Source organism: Drosophila biarmipes, chromosome X (genome assembly GCF_025231255.1).
Source record: "Drosophila biarmipes strain raj3 chromosome X, RU_DBia_V1.1, whole genome shotgun sequence".
NCBI classification, from domain to species: domain Eukaryota; kingdom Metazoa; phylum Arthropoda; class Insecta; order Diptera; family Drosophilidae; genus Drosophila; species Drosophila biarmipes.
The window spans coordinates 23,147,278-23,162,640 of NC_066611.1; the positions used below are offsets into that span (position 1 = coordinate 23,147,278).

General features: G+C 56.1%; 1 protein-coding gene across 6 annotated transcripts in view; it reads right to left on the reverse strand.

Moving 5' to 3' along the window:
• Positions 1 to 15,363, reverse strand: part of LOC108023338 (low-density lipoprotein receptor-related protein 2) — a 142,872-nt gene that overhangs the window by 4,852 nt on the left and 122,657 nt on the right. For all 6 annotated transcript variants that reach the window (XM_044093309.2, XM_044093310.2, XM_044093308.2 and 3 more), the window contains exons 5-12: positions 11,655 to 11,930; positions 11,103 to 11,357; positions 8,717 to 11,041; positions 2,901 to 8,558; positions 2,614 to 2,825; positions 2,154 to 2,560; positions 587 to 2,091; positions 61 to 373 (exon numbers count right to left, since the gene is read on the reverse strand). In XM_044093309.2, the coding sequence (XP_043949244.2) occupies positions 61 to 373; positions 587 to 2,091; positions 2,154 to 2,560; positions 2,614 to 2,825; positions 2,901 to 8,558; positions 8,717 to 11,041; positions 11,103 to 11,357; positions 11,655 to 11,930 (10,951 nt within the window). The remainder of the gene's footprint in view (positions 1 to 60; positions 374 to 586; positions 2,092 to 2,153; positions 2,561 to 2,613; positions 2,826 to 2,900; positions 8,559 to 8,716; positions 11,042 to 11,102; positions 11,358 to 11,654; positions 11,931 to 15,363) is intronic.

A 15,363-nucleotide genomic window follows, 5' to 3' on the forward strand; every position in this document is an offset into this window, starting at 1 on the left:
ATTAGAGTAAGGATTGCGATTATTATAGGGAATGCCCTTGTCCCTTGACACCACACTCACTTGGGTATGCATCGGTTGTTGCCGCACTTGAAGTCCGTTTCCGGATTGCACTTGGGGCAGTTCTCCGGCAGCTCGTCGCTGTTGTCCCGGCAGTCGTCCTTGCCATCGCAGAACAGCCACTTCGGAATGCAGCGGTAGTTGGACTGGCCAGGACACCTCTGCCAGCCGGTGGTGCAGTTCCTCTGGCGACACATGTACGCCGGCTCATCGGAATCATCGCCGCAGTCATTGTCGAAGTCGCACATCCACAGTTGGGGAATGCAGCGTCCGTTCTTGCAGGCGAACTCCGTTTTGGGGTCACAGGTGCGCTTGACTGAGGGTGAAGGAGAAAGTGAATCAGATTAGGATTGGGAAACTATAAAATCCAATCGGTGATCAATGAGAAATTTAATTGGATTATTTTCCTATAGAGTAAATTATGTCGAGTACCAAGACATGCTGCGGTACTACTTTACGATGCTGGGCACTCGACATGATTTGTTATAAAAAGGAGATGAGCCTTATCAAGGAGTTGTGAGCTACTTACAGCACACGGCGGGGTCCTCGTCGCTGCCATCCTTGCAGTCGGCATCTCCGTCACAGCGCCAGCTGTCCAGGATGCACCTGCCGCTGGACTTGCACTTGAAGTCGGATAGTGGACAGGGCAGATCGCAGTTCTGCTCATCGCTGCGATCGCCGCAGTCATCGACTCCATCGCAAATCGTGGCCGAGGGTGTGCAGTTGGTGTTCTTGCACTGGAACGTGCCGGCCCTGCAGTGTCGTGGGGCACAGGTGGCTGGCTCATCGGAGCCGTCCTTGCAGTCCTTCTCGCCATCGCACTTCCAGAACCAAGGGATGCACTTCTCATCCCGTCCACCGCACAAGTGCTGCCCGGCCGTGCAGTTGGCAACGCAGGTCTTCATGTCCCTGGCCAAGTAGAATTGATTGGGACAGGCGCACTTGAAGATCGGAGCACCCTCCTCGATGTAGCCCTCGATGTTCAGATAGGTAGACTCCGGGGGCGGAGCTATCAGGCAGAGATGGGAGCAGCCGCCATTGTTCGTGCCACAGGGATTGGTGTAGGGTAGCTGCCTCAGCGGATGGTTGATGTGTAAGTCGTAGGGACGATGTGTGGTGTTCCTCAGCACCGTGTAGTTGGCGCCATGGAACTTGTTGGCCCTCACAATCGCCTTCAGGTTCCAGTCACTCCAGTAGATGTAGTCGTCGAACAGACTGAGGGCAAACACATGGGGCACCTTGCTGCCGGAGAGCACCGTGTGACGGTGTCTGCCCTCAAGATCGGCATAGGCTATGTAGTCCAAGTGGGCATCGGCCCAGTAAATGCGATCCGTGAAGTAGTCAATGGACAGGGCATTCGGCCAGGCGATGCCGTCGTTCCAGTTCAGAATCCTCGAGAAGTTCGAGCCATCCATGCCCATCTTGGCAATGTAGGCCTGCAGATGCCAAGAGGTGAAGTACAGGTAACCGATGCCAGGATGCACGACTATGGCACGGGGATCGACCACTCCGCTCCTCAGAGTCTTCCGCTTGGTTCCATCCAGCTCGGAGACATCCAGGTTCTTAGAGTGCCTGTCCAGCCAGTAGAGCTTGCGACCCACCCAATCGATGGCGATGCCCTCCAGGCCGTGCGAGTCGTGCCTGATGACAGCCTCCCTCTCCGGCGGCATCTCGTCATCCGCCTGCCCGTACTTCGCCCGGAATATCGTCTTGGCCGTCACGTCGCAGAAGTACATGTACTCCTCGCGAATGTCAAAGTCCAGGGCCACCACGTTCATCAGGTCCTGGTGCATCAGGTTGTACTGATGCCCATCCACCGACATGTTGCGCACATAGTACTTGTTGGTGAAGATCAGCCAGGGCGGGATTTTGTCCTTTCGCTTGCAGGTGTGCTCGTCGTTCTGCCTCTCGTAGTAGGTCTCATCGCACTTGCAGTAGAATCCGCCCGGGGTGTTGGAGCAGTGCTGCGAGCAGGCGCCCGGCTGCTCCAGGCACTCGTCGACATCCGCGCACGCCTTGCCATCGGCCAAAAGCCTGTGAAGGGGAAGGATTGGATTAAATCATATACTTAATTAGCTTTTCAGGTGGAAACCCACTTGTAGCCCTCATTGCAGTCGCAATAGTAGCCGGTCAGCGTGTCCACGCACTTGTGACCACACTGATTGATCTCCACCTTGGCGCACTCGTCCACGTTGCAATGTGCCGGCTCGTCGGACTCGTCGGCGCAGTCGGGATACTTGTTGCACACCAGGCTGTAGTCGATGCACTGCCCATTGGTGCAGGCGAACTGCCCCTGCGGACAGGTGACGTTCTCCTTGGCGCAGCCCACCTCGTCCGAGTGATCGCCGCAGTCGTCCTCGCCATCGCACCGCGACTGGTTCCGGATGCACTTGAAGTTCTGGCAGGTGAACTCCTGGGCCGAGCAGGTCTTGTACTTGGAGTTGCAGAACTTGCCCTCGTCGGTGCCATCGCCGCAATCGTTGTCGTGGTCGCAGATCCATCCCTGAGGAAGTGATATTAGGAGGCCGTAAAATATGGTTAAAACCCAAAACCCACCTTGTTGATGCAACGTCCGTTGCCGCAGGTGAACATGTCCTCGCCACACGGCTGCTGGGTGGCACAGTTGTGCAGTGTGGTGTTCTCATCGGCTCCATCCACGCAGTCTGGATCTCCGTCGCAGATCCATTTCTTGGGTATGCACTGGGCCCGCTGCCACGACTTGTTCTCCACGCAGGTGAACTCCGTCTCCTCATCGCACTTGCGGTCATCTGAGAAGGAAAAAGGATATATATGATATCTATGGAGGGATGGAGGGGGATGGAGCCAGGCGCTCGAGTACTCACTGCACTGATGTCGGTTATCCTCGTCACTGTTGTCCAGACAATCGTTGTCTCCATCGCAGATGTAGATCCTGGGTATGCAGTTGCCATTGTCGCAGGTGAAGAGATCCCCGAAGCAGGTGCGTCCCTCGGACTTGCAGTAATCTGGCGGCTCATCGGCTCCATCACCGCAGTCATCGTCCCCGTCGCAGTACCAGGTGGCCGGGATGCATCGGTGGTTCGGGCAGCGGAAGCTGTTCGTAGGACAGGTCCGTTGGCCGCAGTGCAGGGGATCCTCGTCGGAGTTGTCGCCGCAATCGTTGTCTCCATCGCACAGCCAATAGGGCTCCACACAGATGTTGGTCTTCTCGCACTTGAGATGATTGGCCGGACAGGTGGTGTTCATGGGGCAGCGCTCGTGGGTCTCATCGGAGGTGGCATTGTCCTTGCAGTCGTTCACGCCGTTGCACACCTGCGCCTGGGGAATGCACCTGCCATTGCCGCAGGTGAACTCGCCGTCCACGCAGGGCGGATAGGTGCAGCCCAGCTCGTCGGAGCCATCCTTGCAGTCGTTCTCGTGGTCGCACTTCCAGGACTTGAAGATGCAGCGTCCGTTGTTGCAGCGGAACTCGTTCGGCGAGCAGGAGTGGTAGGCACAGTAGTTGGGGTCCTCGTCCGAGTTGTCGCCACAGTCGTCGTCGCCGTCGCAGGACCACATCCTCGAGATGCACCTTCCGTTCTTGCAGTAGAACTTGCTGGCCTCGCACGTGTTGTTCCTGGGCGCGCACATCCTGCCCTCGTTGACCACCTTGGTGTTGTCGTCGCACTTGCACTCCGCCTTGCCGTTGGGCGCCGGATGACAGCTCTGGGCACAGCCGCCGTTGTTGATCCGGCAGGGATTCACATTGCACTTCTGCCGATCGGCGCTGTAGATGCGAATGTCTCGCGGGGAATCCTCCAGGCGCTTCACCATCTCCACCATATTGGCACCAGTGTGCTTCTCCGCCCGGTAAACTCCTCTCAGCTGCAGATCCGTCCAGTAGATGTAGTTCCGGAACACCGTGATGGCGAAGGGATAAATGGTGGCCGCCACCAGGAGCTCCCGGTTCTGACCATCCAGGTCGGATCGCTCGATCTTCTCCCGCACCGCATCCGTCCAGTACAGACGCCTCTCGTCGTAGTCGATGGCCAAGCCACTTGGCTGCGACAGATCCTTGTCCACGATGGCCCTCTTCAACGAGCCCGCCATGGTGGTGCGGAATATCTTTCCGGAGGTGCCGAACCTGCCCCAGTCCGTGAAGAACAAGGTGCCATTGCAGGGATCCAGGACAATGGCCCTGGGCCTCTCCACGCGGGCAATCATCACCAGTTCGCTGCCGTCGAGGTTCATGGCGTAAATCGAGTTGTTCGAGCTGTCCGTCCAGTAGATTTTCTGCTGGGTCCAATCGTAGGCAATGCCCTCGGGGTTGATGCCCTTGTTGAGCACCACGGTGATGTCGTCGTGACCCGGCTTGTTCGCCTTGGTGTAGGCGATCTTGGCCCACGGCCGGATCTGGGTGTAGAGCATTCGGTTGTCGGCGAAGTCAAAGTCCAGGCCCACGACATTCGTGAGATTCGTCAGCGGGGTGAAGGGCACTTCCGTGGAATGGGGATCCAGATTGACGGCCCGAATCTCGGTTCTCGTGGCGAACACCAGGTACTCATTGACGACCTCGCACTTTCGCTCATCGGAGCTCAGTTTTCCGGTGGCGCATTCGCAGCGGAAGTTCCGACCCGAAGGACCAGTGGCTCCGCCCTCCGGCGGGAAACTGAAGCACAACTGATCACAGCCGCCATTGCCCAAGTGGGCACACGGATTGGTGTCGTCCTGCGGCTGGTTGTTGATGTTGTAGATGGCAATGTCGCGCAGCTTCTCCAGGTTCGTCCTCACCCTGGTGGCCGTCTCGTTGGCACTGTGCTTGGAGGCCTTGAACACCGTCATCAGGTTCCTGTCCACCCAGTAGACATCGTTCAGGTAGACGGCGATGCCCATGGGATTGGGCAGGTCCCGGCGGATCACCTCGCGGTTGGCGCCATTAAAGGAGATCTTCTGGATGGTATCCAATTTCGAGTCCACCCAGTAGATGTCGTGCGTCTGCATGTCGATGGTGAGATCGCGGGGCAGTGAGATGCCCGACGTCACCAGTGGCGTCCACTTGCTGCCGTCCAGCAAGGCCTTTCCGATCCTCGGGTGCTGCCCGTAGTCGATCCAGTAGAGCAGCCGCTTGATGGGATTCACGGCCAGTTCCCGTGGGGCATCGGTGGTTGTCTTCACCAACACCTTCCTATTGCTACCATCCAGCCAGCAGACCTCCACGTAATTCTCATGCGGATAGACATTGGTGAAGTACATATTTCCGGCCACCCAGTCGATGGTCAGTCCCCGGATGCCATTGCTACCAATGCCATCCTTGACGACGTGCTGCAGATCGGTGCCGTTGGGGCGCGACCTGAAGATGCCGTTCCAGTAGCCGCGGTTGTATTCCGCCCAGTAGATCCATTGCTCGCGGTACATCACGTCCACGTGGAGGATGTGGTGGCCAGGTCCGCTCACAGGGACCATGGCCTCGGAGCTGTCGCTCAGACTGTAGCCCCTGATCATGTCCAGCTGGGAGACGACGGCGAAGGTCTTGTAGGCCACGCAGTTGATCTCGTTCTCCTTGCGGTAGCCAATGCCGCAGGCACAGGTCCTGGTCGCTCCAGTTCCGGGGATGCAGAGGTGCTTGCAGCCGCCGTTGTTCGTCTGGCAGGGGTGCTGCATCAGGGCGCGCTTCTTGTAGATCATCATGGAGCGCAGATCAGACTCGTTGTCCACGATGGTCTTGGGATTGTCGCCGTGCGGCAGATCGATCCGCACAATCCGCTCGTACAGTGGGTCCAGATAGTACAGCCTGTGATCCAGGATGCCCAGGCTGCGGGGCTTGGCCATCGGGTGCGAGTCCTTCATCACGATCAGTGTGTGATCGTCGCCATTGTAGTCCATGGAACCGATCACCGCCGGATTGCTGGCACTGTAGTACAGCATCTTCTTCTCCGTGTCCACGGCCAGGGATTCGGGGTGGGCAAAGTCCTGGAAGACCACAATGGGGTTCTGTCCGTTCATGTCCACCCTGCCGATCTTAATCGGCACCTCCAGCACGCCCTCGTCGATCCAGAAGAGCTTGCCATCGGTAGGATCGAGCACGATTTGCTTGGGCCGCGAAACAGAGTTGGGATAGCCATCGTTGGCCAGGATTATGGTGCGGTACTTCTGCTTGCCATCCACGCGCACGGCCTCAATGTTGCTGGCCACCCGGTTGCCGATGTACAGGTTCCTGCCCAGCCAGTCGAAGGCGATGGTGTAGGGGGCACCCACGATGCCGCTTTCGGTGCCCAGGAAGAGGGTCTTGTTGCCACCGCCGTAGGGCGTGGTGTAGATGGTGCAGTTCTCGTCATCGTCCTCCCTGCCCTGCACCCAGTACAGGGTCTCGCCCTTGCGATCAAAGTCGAGTCCGGTACTGCTTTCGATTCCAATCACGGGGGCCAAGGCTCCAGCCCGGGCATCTCCTCCATTCAGGGGTAGATCCACTATCTGGGTGCCCTTGACGACCATCAGGAAGGGATTCTCCTCCTCGATGCAGCGCCCCTCGCTGAGCAGCTTGAAGCCCGGCTTGCACTTGCAGGAGTAGCCCTCCTGGGCACTGGGGCTCAGCAGGCACAGGTGCTGGCAGCGTGCCCCGGCACAGGGATTCGGCGTCATCGGTTGCAGGGAGGCATGGTGCACATGGATGGACAGCGGCTGGCTGATCAGATGGGACACCACCGTCTGGTTCTTGCCACGGAACTTGTTGGCGGACAGGACGCGGTTCAGCTGCCTGTCCGTCCAGTAGAGCGTGTCCTCGAACAGGGACAGCGAGTGCGGATGCAGCAGGTAGTGGCTGCTGGCAAGGACCTGCTGCCTTCCGGTGCCATTGTAGTAGCAGAAGTCGATGAAGTCCAGCTTGGAGTCGGCGAAGTACACCCTCTTCGTGGCTATGTCCAGGGTCAGGCCATTGGGCCAATAGATCTTGGTGTTGATGATGGTCTTCCTCATCGTTCCGTCCATGCCGATCCTCTCCACCCTGGGGTTCTCGCCCCAGTCCGTCCAGAAGATCCACCTGGCCCCGGGACTGGGGTCGATGCACATGCCCCTAGGCTGGGTGATGTTCTCTCTGACCAGCACCAGGCGATTTGAGCCGTTCTCCGCGGACACCTCGATGGTGTTCAGCTTGCTGTCCAGCCAGTAGAGGTTCTGGGCGATCCAATCATAGGCCAGGCCCTCGACCAGATCCAGGCCAGTGTTGATAATCTCCTGGGGCTCCATGCCGCGATCCAGCCGCGAGATCTTCTTCAGCTTCATGTCGCTCCAGAAGATGGTGCCCGTGTGCATGTTCGAGGCGGTGGCCACCACGTTCTCGACGATGATGGGCACCCGCTCGAGTCCTTGTTCCTTGAGATCGGCCACGAGAATAGAGTGCCTGTTGGAGATGATGAGGAAGGCGGCCGTGTGATTGACCGCCTTGCAGGTGTGCTTGTTCGGCTCCAGGATGTAGCCATCCGTGCAGGAGCAGAAGTAGGAGCCCTTGGTGTTGGTGCACTGTTGGGAGCACAGGCCCGGGGGATCGCACTCGTTCGTGTCCATGCAGGTGTAGCCATCCTCGCCGATCTCCGAGCCGGGTGGGCAGACGCACAGCGCTCCGTTGGGGGTCTTCTGGCAGAAGCTGGAGCACTGGCCCGCCTGGTGCTCGCACTCGGCCAGGTCGCAGCCCTCGCCCTCGTCGGAGCCGTTGGGGCAGTCGGGGGTGTCGTCGCACACGGACGTGATGTTCACGCACCTCTCGGAGACGCCGGGACACTGCCACTGGCCGTGGGGACACTTGAAGGGCGGCGGGACACAGGCGTGCTCCGCGCCCTCGTCCGAGTTGTCCCCACAGTCGTCCTTGCCGTCGCAAATGTAAGCCTTGAACACGCAGTTCGTGTTGTTGCACTTGAAGAAGTTCTGGGCACAGGTGATCTGGCCGCAGTCCTGCTCGTCCGAGTGATCCGAGCAGTCGTTGGAGCCATCGCAGTGCCAGGCGATTGGGATGCAGAACCCGGTGGACTTGCAGCGGAAGTGCTTCTCTAGGTTGCACTGGTTGGGTCCCATCGGGGGGCAGCCCACCTCGTCGGAGCCATCGTTGCAGTCCGGTATGCCGTCGCACTTGTACGACTCCTCCACGCACTGACGCAGGTCGGCGCACTTGAACTGATTGGCCAGACAGGAGATCGGGGGACAGTCCTTCTCGTCCTGCTTGTCGAAGCAGTCGTCGTCGCCATCGCAGACCCAGCTCTGTGGAATGCAGTGGCCCGTCCTGGGACAGGTGAACTGGAAGTAGGCGCAGGTCTTCTCCGCACAGAAGTCTCCCTCGTCACTGCTGTCGCCGCAGTCGTTCTCGCTGTCGCACTTCCACATGTTCGGGATGCAGCGTCCGTTGGCGCAGGCGAACTGGGAGGTGCCGCAGGTCACGTTGCCGCACTCCTGCTCGTCGGAGTTGTCGCCGCAGTCGTTCTCCTGATCGCAGCGGAAGTTCTGGGGAATGCACCGACCCGAGCGGCACTGGAACTCGTTCGATCCGCAGGTGGGTTCTGTGGATAAAAAGGGGGTAGATCATTGATATGGAGAAGCTCCCTGCGACTCCCTGCCCGCAGTGTTTATGAACATGCCCCAAATATCGATGGTCAAGGCTCTTAGGTCTTTTGGGACACCTTACGAGCCCTGCTCCCTTGCTAATCCCAGTACTTACTCGTGCAGTTCTGCTCCTCATCGCTGTTGTCCAGGCAGTCATCGTCGCCATCGCAGACCCACGACTTGGGAATGCACCGCTGGTTGTTGCAGGTAAAGTCCCAGGAGTTCGGGCACGGTTGCACCGGCGGCTCGGCACTGGGATCGGGGATGCAGCTCCTCTGGTCCTCGGCCAGGCGCTCGCCGTAGGGACACGAGCAGCGGGACTGTAGGCGCCCAAAGGAGGGCGGCGATGTGGTGGCTACCTCGCCAGCCGTACCATTCGCTCCTCCAATCGGAACCGCAAAGCAGATCTTCTGGCAGCCACCGTTGTTCCGGTGGCAGGGCTGCGTGTCCGCGATCCTCTGCACCTCATGGCTGTACACCTTGACCCCGTAGAGCCTGTTCGTCTGCGGCTCCCTAACCATCATCTCCTCCTGCTCACCGGTGAGCTTGTGCAGCCGGATGATGGCGTCCAGGCGCCAGTCCGTGATGTACATCCAGTCGTTGTGGATGACAATCGAGAAGGGGTGTCGCACCAGGCGGGAGTTCACCGTCTTGATGTCCGTGCCATCCAAATTGGCGTGCTGGACGTGATCCAGAAGAGCGTCGCACCAGTAGACCCGGTCCTCCTTGAAGTCAATGGACAGACCGTTGGGCCAGCCCAGGGTTACGTTCTTGAAGACCAGCAGTCCACTGCCGTCGGTATTGGCTCGGGTGATGTTGGCGGGACGATCCCATTCGGAGAAGAAGATGAATCCCCGATTGGGGTGGACCACAATGGCGCGCGGACGTTTGAGGTTCTTCAGCAGCGTTCTCCTGTGTGTGACATTCCGGGTGGAGAGGACGTTGAGTGTACCCTTGCGGGAGTCGATGTAGTACAGATTCTTGGAGGCCCAATCGACAGCCAGTCCCTCGACGCCCTCGTTCTGGGAGGCCAGGACGATCTCCCTGCCGGTTCCGTTGCGATGCACCCTGTAGATCACGTCCTGCAGCACGTCCGAGTAGTAGATGAACTCGTCGCGGGCATCGAAGTCCAGGCCAACGAAACGGGCCCGCCGCGAGACCACGGGCATGATGGCATCACTGAATCCCTCGATGACTGGCTCGAGGACCTTGCCCTTGATGAACCTCTGCTGCGAGTACATAAGGAACTCGCTGACCGGCTTGCACAGCTTGAGATCCGTCTCCAGTTGGTAGCCCGTGGAGCAGGCACACCGGAATCCCAGGCCCGTGGGAGCTCCCTTCACCGCGGTAACGATGCACATGTGGTTGCAGCCGCCGTTGTTGTTCCCGCAGGGATTCGACACCCTCGGCTGGCTGAGGGCGTGCACGGCAATGATGCCTTTCGGCTCCCTGATGTCCTTGGCCTTGTGCGTCACCTGGATGGAGGTGGGTCCCTCGAACTTGTCCACCGACATGATGCCCTGCTTGGTGGCGTCCGTCCAGTAGATCCGGTTCTCGAACAGGGCCAGTCGCGAGGGACTGGGCACCTGCTGACCCCGGAGCACCATCACCCGGTGGGCGCCCTCGTAGTCCACTGACTCTATGTAGTCCAGCAGCGAGTCGCACCAGAAGACCCGCTTCCCGATGATGTCCACCGTCACACCGCTGGCCTTGTAGGCCGCCTCCGAGACAATGGACCGGGCATGGGTGCCATCCATGTGGGCGCGCAGCACCTGACCCCCGTCGGCCACGAACATCAGTCCGGCCGTGGGATCCAGGGCCAGGTCGGCGGGTGAGGTCAGGTTGGAGCCCAGGACGACGGCATGCCATTGGCCACTCAGCTCGAACACGTCGATCTTCTGACCCACCAGATCGGCCACATATATCTTGTCGCCCACCCAGTCGACGGCCAGGGCCACTGGAGCCCAGGTGCCCGGCAGCGTCTGGTCGAAGGGCGAGACGGCCTTGTTCTGGTCGTCCAGGGGCAGGGATTGCACCTTGCGCGTCTTGATGTCCGACCAGTAGAGCGTGTTCCGCGCGTAGTGAAAGGTGACGCCCGCCGCCGCGGTGGCGTTGGCCAGGACCCTCGGCTCACTGCCGTGGGGCTGCATGCGCATGATGGCCCGGTCGTGGGCGAAGATCAGCTGCAGGTTGTTCGCGTCCGGGGCAATGCATTTGGAGTCGTTGATCAGCGTGTAGCCCTGGGCGCACTGGCAGGTGTAGGAGCCGAGGGTGTTCGTGCACAGCTGGTCGCAGTGGCCCCACTCGGCGCACTCGTCCAGGTCCACGCAGGTGCGGTTGTCCGGGGCCAGGGACTGGCCCGGCTTGCAGTAGCACACGCCGCCCGTCAGCGAGGGTCCGCACTTGAACTCGCAGCTCAGGGCGGGACAGGAGGCGATCGCTGGAAGGGCAGGGGATTAGGCTTGAGTGGATATTATGGACATTCGCCCGGGGATACTCACAGCAGTTGGTCTCCTCGTCGCTCCCGTCCTCGCAGTCCCGCTTGCCGTCGCACAGCTGCGACTTCAGAATGCACTTGGGCGTGCCGCTGGCGCCCCCTCGCGGGCACAGGTGCTTGTTGTCCGGACAGGCGATGGCCGTGCAGTTGGCCTCGTCGCTTTTGTCGGCGCAGTCGTGGTATCCGTCGCAGTGGAAGTTGTACGGGATGCACCGAGCGTTCGAGCACCGGAACTGGGCGTGGTGGCAGGGCGGGAAATCTGGGGAGGACGTGGTGAAATGTATCGGTAAAATGAATGTTCCACTGGGTTATCAATGGTCCGGTAGAGTGAAACTAATAATATAGTCTCTATATGGGGTAGCTACATTTATATTGGTAAAACATACATTTTTTCGCGAATTCTTCAGACAAAACTGCAAAATATCTGACTTGATAAATGCCAAACTATTCATTATTCAAATAATGAATTATTTGTTTTGGCTAAGAACCGAAAATGCTCGTTTTCATTTCATGCCTGATAGTAATGGGATAGTCTTGTCCCCTTGGGTGTACTTACTGCATCCCTGCTCGTCGGAGTTGTCGCCACAGTCGTCGCGGTAGTTGCACTTCAGAGCGGCGTCGATGCACTTGTGGCCGTTGGCACAGCGGAACTGGTCCAGCCGACAGGACGCGCCGCTGCAGCCGTCCTCGTCCCGCCCGGTGCGGCAGTCCAGGTAGCCGTCGCAGCGCTTCTCCTTCGGCACGCAGGGGCCGGCGAGGCGGGTGCCCTCCGCGGGGGCGGCTCCGTTGGGGGCGTTGCAGAACACGTCCGTGTGCTGGCACTTGCGGTAAGCTGGAAGAAGCGAGGAGGTTCCACAGTTGTTTAGTAAAAGCTCCTTTGCTTAGTTTTGGGTTTTAGGGTTATTTTTAAAGGGTATTTCTTATTTAATAGCTTTAGATTTAGGAAATGTATTTACTAAACAATACTATTTCCCATGAAATTAAAATTTAAAGTTTTAGGTGTCTGAAAGTATGCAACAGGGTATCTAAAAGCTCAAAAAAGTGTAGAGCATACGTTTGTCCACATTTAAAAATGATTTCCAAACAGTGGTAACTGCAATTTAGTAATTAATAGTGCAGACTGTACAAATATTCTGACAAGTTAACCATAATAGCTTAAGGGGAGTATCGTGCATTCATCATTTTCCCAATCGAAATACCTCTATTAATTACTTAATTGGTATATTTTTCAGGGTTCCGCCATTGGTTTGGCTACGTATGTGGCCCAGCACTCCCTGAGTTGATAATCTGTACATGACTGCACTCAATTAGACCTCATTTCGGAGCCCTCCATTGTGATTAATTGCATTCGCATCGAGAGTTTGGCTCCTGGCCCATTCATAGAAGATCCCGGGGCGGCGCAGGGGCTCAATGGGGTTTCCCTGGATACCGGAACCAATTGTCCAAGACAGAGGCCGTTTCTCGCCTCATCAGACATACTATGTATGGCCACCATTCAGTGTTTTAATGGGAGGCCCTTAAAAATGGCAGGCCGAAACTATTTGTGCTGCCGGAGACATTAAATTTTGATGCCAGCCCGAGGCTTTGGGGTGGCTCCTGGCTGGGCACGCATGGCGTTTGCATAATGCATGGCCGCTGTACCAATGTCGGGCGTGACTGTCTGTCCGCTCGACTCGCCCGTCTGTCCGTCCGTCTGTCCGTCCGCCCGACCGTCCATCTCCCCCGGATTGTGCACTTGAGTTGTGTGTGTCGGCAGGCAAAAGTGCTATAAATTATCGAGTAGTTGGTTGCAGGACCTCCTCCTCCCGAAAGCCACACAAAAAAGGGATGTGGCGGGAAGCGGTTAGGACCGAGAATACCCTTTAAGATACAGAAAAGGTACAAATCTAACGAACTGGATAGTAATATCTTGTTGAAAACCCTCTAGAATTGTACATTATTGATGGTTAGATTTTATAAAAATACTCAAAGCAATACGAACTATAGCTTTCCCAAAAATACATAGTATAATATTTAAGGGCCAATAAACCCTTCTCAAACAGTTGTACAGGGTATCGGGCGGATGAAGAGGGTGTGGACCTGTCAAGGGTTCGGTTAACAAGAAAGAGGTAGCAGGGAAAGTCGTGCATTTGAATGACTAAATTAGAACAACTGCTGGCGAATCGGGGCTTGAGAAGATGATATATGTGTGGGTTTGATGGGGACATATGTTTGTCTTCGTCAGGGTGGACCCGTAAAGTACCAAGCATCAGAAGGAAAAAATCCTTGGGTACCCCGCTAAAATTCTTTGTTATAATAAATGGTGAATAGACGAGAGTAAATTATATGATATGATAAATTAATTAATTAAGTCATGTTTTAAAAAATTAAAGTATATGCTTTTCTGGCCTTTGGAAGTTCCATATAAACGTTGTGAAAAATGGAGAATAATAAAAAGAGTCTGAAATATATTCACCAAGTTATAGAGAAGAATAAAGTGTTTAATAGCCGATGTCTTTAGTGTTTCAGGTTAATGGTTTGTCCGGGGGAGTTTCCCCTGTAGGAGCATGTGGGTTCCAGCTCAGTCTTGGCCTGCATGCGGACGCCCCGTTGATCTATGCCAGTTCGCAGTGTCTCTGGACATCATAAACTTGGCAACGAGTGTTTTATGGACGTCCCCGCTCCTGCAGTCCCGCTCCCTGGCCAGGATTCCCCTTCTCCATTCCCGACGCAGGCCCCCGATTAACTCCCGGAACATTAGCGTGGAAACGGGGGCCACGGGGCCACGGCACCCCACCGGGAGCATCCGAGTGTGGCAGGGCAAACTTAATTAGTGCAAGTTAAACAAGCCAAGTTGTATAAATATTCCCCGACAGCGCAGAACTTTCTCCAAGCAAAACAATGGAATGCGTATCCTGCGCTGCGTCTGTGTGAGCGTCCCTGTCTGGGTGAGAGTGTGTGCGTGTGCAGGTGAAAGCAGTGTAGCAAAAATATATGCAGTATATATATCAGGCGTGGAATGGCAAGTAAATTGGCTTTAAATATTTTAATCTCAATTACAACGCATTCCCCAGGCAATGTATGCGTTTTTAGGAAAGTAAATTACTAAAATAGATTACAATAAGACCTATTGCATTTTTTTCTTTTATAACGCATACGCCCCATTGAACGGCTCACATGTTTTACAATTTACAAAATTCCAACTGGTATATGCTTAAAAATATCTTGTTTTGGTTACGTTTTTGGCTTGGTTATATTGTTTAACACTGTAACTCAATTTTTGTTGTGTAACTGTCTGCTTTGTTGGCTCCCTGCTGCCTTTCCCATTGACAAAGTGGAGCAGCGGAAGCGAAACTTTGTGAACCCCCGACTCCGGTGATCATAAAAATGTGTCACGCACTAGGGGAGTCCCTCCATCTCCCCCATTTTCCTCGCTTTTCCTCTGGAAATAACTGTCTGGCATTAAAATGTTCCACTGCTAATCCTTCGACCCTTGCAATTTGTGGGCGTGGCCTGGTCAGAAGATTTACGCCAAACAATTTGTTGCAAATTCGCTAGCTGGCTCGCTTTCTCCCATATTCCTCCGCACTTTTGCAATACATTATAGCCAAATTGCAACGACAAACGAGGGGCGTGGCCCAATGCGATTTTGGCCAGGCAATCAAAATTGAAGCTGGGAAAACCATTGAAAAAATAATTTTATGGCACTGATTGTATTGAAGAAAATGTCGACTAATTTCTTAAAAAATTAAGCACAGCTTTTCGCACTCCACTCCTAGCTCATTTCTCTCTGGCTTCCGCCTGGCTGAAAAACTTTGGCCCTAAACTTTAACCGAAAGCAGGGGGGTTCCTGCATTGTTGTTGGCACTTTATAAACAACACCCACCCGCCTTTCTCCTACTTTTCTCTTCTCTGTTTTTTTTGTTTTTTATTTTAACCAAACACTTTCTAATTGGGTTCTCTGGTTCTTTCGCTCGCTGTTTTCTCAGCATTAACTTTTATTGCAAGCCAAGACTTTTATGCGTGTAGCAAGGCCACGAAGGAGGTTTCGAGGGGCGGGGAGGCTGAAGGGGTGTGTAATTACGCGCGACAAGTGCCACTCCCCTCACTAACCCCACCCACCGCCCACAGCCCGTCACGTTTAGCTGCAGTCAAATAAACGTCAGCTGCAATCGTCGCCACTCAGAGAAAGTCGGAGAAAAAGGGAGGAAGGGGGAAAAGCCCTGGAGAAAGGGGCGGAGAACGGGCGGAAGGGGGGCTGGGGAAAGAGCAGGGGCGGGGGTGAT